This window comes from Sinocyclocheilus rhinocerous, unplaced genomic scaffold (genome assembly GCF_001515625.1).
Source record: "Sinocyclocheilus rhinocerous isolate Xijiao unplaced genomic scaffold, SAMN03320098_v1.1 scaffold234, whole genome shotgun sequence".
NCBI classification, from domain to species: domain Eukaryota; kingdom Metazoa; phylum Chordata; class Actinopteri; order Cypriniformes; family Cyprinidae; genus Sinocyclocheilus; species Sinocyclocheilus rhinocerous.
The window spans coordinates 657,814-660,873 of NW_015644337.1; the positions used below are offsets into that span (position 1 = coordinate 657,814).

General features: G+C 38.6%; 1 protein-coding gene across 4 annotated transcripts in view; it reads left to right on the forward strand.

Moving 5' to 3' along the window:
* Nucleotides 1-2,489, forward strand: part of LOC107758124 (transcription activator BRG1) — a 33,839-nt gene extending 31,350 nt beyond the window's left edge. For all 4 annotated transcript variants that reach the window (XM_016575789.1, XM_016575791.1, XM_016575792.1 and 1 more), the window contains exons 32-34: nt 729-861; nt 997-1,133; nt 2,048-2,489. In XM_016575789.1, the coding sequence (XP_016431275.1) occupies nt 729-861; nt 997-1,133; nt 2,048-2,080 (303 nt within the window). In that variant the 3' untranslated portion in view covers nt 2,081-2,489. The remainder of the gene's footprint in view (nt 1-728; nt 862-996; nt 1,134-2,047) is intronic.
* Nucleotides 2,490-3,060: the final 571 nt, after the last annotated feature.

The following is a 3,060-nucleotide window of genomic DNA, read 5'->3' on the forward strand; positions in this document are numbered from 1 at the left end:
GCGCATTGACATAATTGTGTGTGTTTTCGTGCGTTGAAGCGCTACTGGTGTGCTGTCTGAACTTCAGCGGCTCAGCGTCTGTGTAACTTACAGCCGAACGTGCAGCCTTTCAAACTATACTTCACTGCACCGTTTAGGCGGCGTAACCCCAGGTATGTGTCGCCGCATTCTCGGGTTATGAAGAATAAAGAAGGGAAAAGTTAATCTTCCGAAATGAAGCAGAAAAATCTTCTCAGGTAAAAGTTATTAGAACCGTGTCTAGGGACAAGCTGGCCATCACACTGCTCTGACCTTATCAGCCCGTTTGTATCCTATTATTTGATTCGCTCTTGTCGCTTATGACAGAACAGCTAATCACGATGATCTTGTCTTCGGACAAGATTATTTTATTCGCTTATGCAAAGAGTATAGAAGATACTCTTTGGCTTATGTCAGAAACAGCGAATCACTTTAAAAACTGGCTGTTGTTCCCACTAGATTGCATTGTTATAATTCGTAAAAGTTGTACCTGCCAACTGGCGACTGACACTGTTAAATGGATTCGCCAACGCTGATTTTTACTCTCATTTGGCGCTTGGCGAGTGTTAATTTTAGGCCCTGGATATATATATATATATATAAAATGCTTAAGTAACAAATAGCTTTATTTAATGGTAATAACACTGGTAGGATGTTAGAGTTGTACTTCATTTGGCTGATTCAAATGAGAGCATGATGTAATATTTCAGATCTACGAGGACTCTATCGTGCTGCAGTCTGTGTTCACCAGCGTGCGGCAGAAGATCGAGAAAGAGGAAGAGAGTGAGGGAGAAGAGAGTGAGGAGGAAGAGGACGAGGTAGATGAAGGGTCGGAGTCTGAATGTGAGTATTAAATGACTATACTGACACTGTAATGAAAATATTTTGTACAGTGCAACTATTATCTGAGCAGAGTATTTTGCATGTACAACTCAAATAGTTTAGTTATGATTAACATATGTGTCTGTGTGTTTTTAGCTCGTTCAGTGAAGGTGAAGATAAAGCTGAGCCGAAAGGAAAAGGTGGAGAGAGGGAAGGGAAGACGCCGAACCGGACGCAGTTGGCGCCCTAAACCTGTCGTTAGTGATGACGAAAGTGAGGAGGACCAGGAAGAGGTACTCATGAATGATTAATATGGAACTTAAAGGAAGAGTACACCAAAAAAGAAAATGGTTAATAACACAGCCCTAAGTCATGTGTGCTAATTTGCAACAAAAAAAAGCCTAATATTACATAATTTTTGGTGACACTTTATTTTAAGGTGTCCTTGTTACAGTGTAATTATACATTTAAGTACTGAGTAATATTAATTAACTACATGTACTTACTATATGATTAGGGTTAGAATTAGGGTTTGGTTTAGAGTTACTTGCATGTAATTATGCATAATTAATTGTTATTATAATAGTAAGTACATGTAACCTGGGTAACAAAGACATCTTAAAATAAAGTGTTACCTAATTTAAAAAAAAAAAATTTAAGTTTTAGGTGTAATGTTGAAGTGTATCATTGAACTTACAATCTGCAATGACGTGAAAAAGTGGAAATCAGGATTAGGCATAAAATAACGTCTTCATTCATACATGTACATATGGAGGGAGGGGTTCTTGCAGACCAATCACAGCGCTTGCGGTCTGCGTAGAATTGACGCGCTGTTAGATTTTTGGAGAGGTGCACGTCAGGCTACGGCGTATGGGTGTGCGTCTATGCGTAAGCTACGGCGTAGGTCCAACGCAGAAGTATAAATCAGCCTTAAGATATGAATTATGTCTTTGTGGCAGTTTTTTCTGATCATTAAGGGGTAATACAAGACAACATCACCTTACAATTGGAAATTGGAAGCAAGATGCTATGAAATTGCACACATTTTGTGAGAAACTGACATGCTAGAGAAAAACAGGCACTATTTTTGGAATCAGCACCTCAAAATTAGTATTGGATTTCATTCAGCAAATATGATGCAGGGTAGTGTTATTACACATGTTGTTGCTCACTTATGCTAATTCTTTTTTTTAATGTTTTTGTATAGGAGCATTCGGCTAGTGGCAGTGAGGAAGATTAAACATTCTTCAGGACCAATCACTTCTGCTGCAGATACGTCATTTTACATGAGATCCGACAGACGCCCGCTCCTGAAGGGCCTAGTTTTACCCTAGAACAGCACATTTCTAGAGAGAGGACATGTATACGAAAATGATTAAATGAGAAAATGACACTATAAAATGCAGAAGAAAAGCCCTTCCATTTGCATATTTAAGCAGACGATCTCCTTTTATGTATAGCAAGACAGTTTAAGTATTGAGCATTCGTTTCTTTCCGTATTTGTTCTTATGATTTTTCTCAAAGACGTGACATAAGATGAACAGATATCTGACAGACTGACTCACAGTGGACCAGTAAGAGCGGATCATGCTTCAATGTCCTCTTATTGTTTTTAGCCGTGTGAACGTCACCCCTTAATCCCCCCCGCCAGTTATTTCTCTTTCCGTTTTTCTCTTGATCTCTCCGTTTAAATTAAGATTGCAAAGAGGATTAAGGTACTTCCTCCTTATAGACTTGGGAGAAATGGGGGAGAATAGGGTGTAGGATTCTGTACTGTGTCAGTGTCACTGGATTTCCAAAATGCACAATAAAGGCATCTCAGAAAGACAAGGTTTCAGTTCATTATTTATGCATGCGCACAAGTTGAAACTTCTGGTTGAGTACAGATTGATAATGATAAATAAATATTTTATAATACATATTGATCCCATTTAGGTGTCTAATAATCAATGTGCATTACTGATTTGAGACAATACTGTGCTGTTTTTGTTTTTTTGCCTTGAAATATCGGTTTCAAAATCATTCTGATGGTACACACTTCTAATAAGGTGAATGACTTGTTTCTTCTCCCACACTCCTCCCCAGACGTCTGTTCTGGGAGTATGTATGGTGAAAGGGTATGAAATTCTGCAAAAAGGGATTGCTTATGTCAGCAACAAGCTGACCACTGTAATTATGACAATGAATTTCCACTCACTTAACTCTAGGGGGCTTCAATGT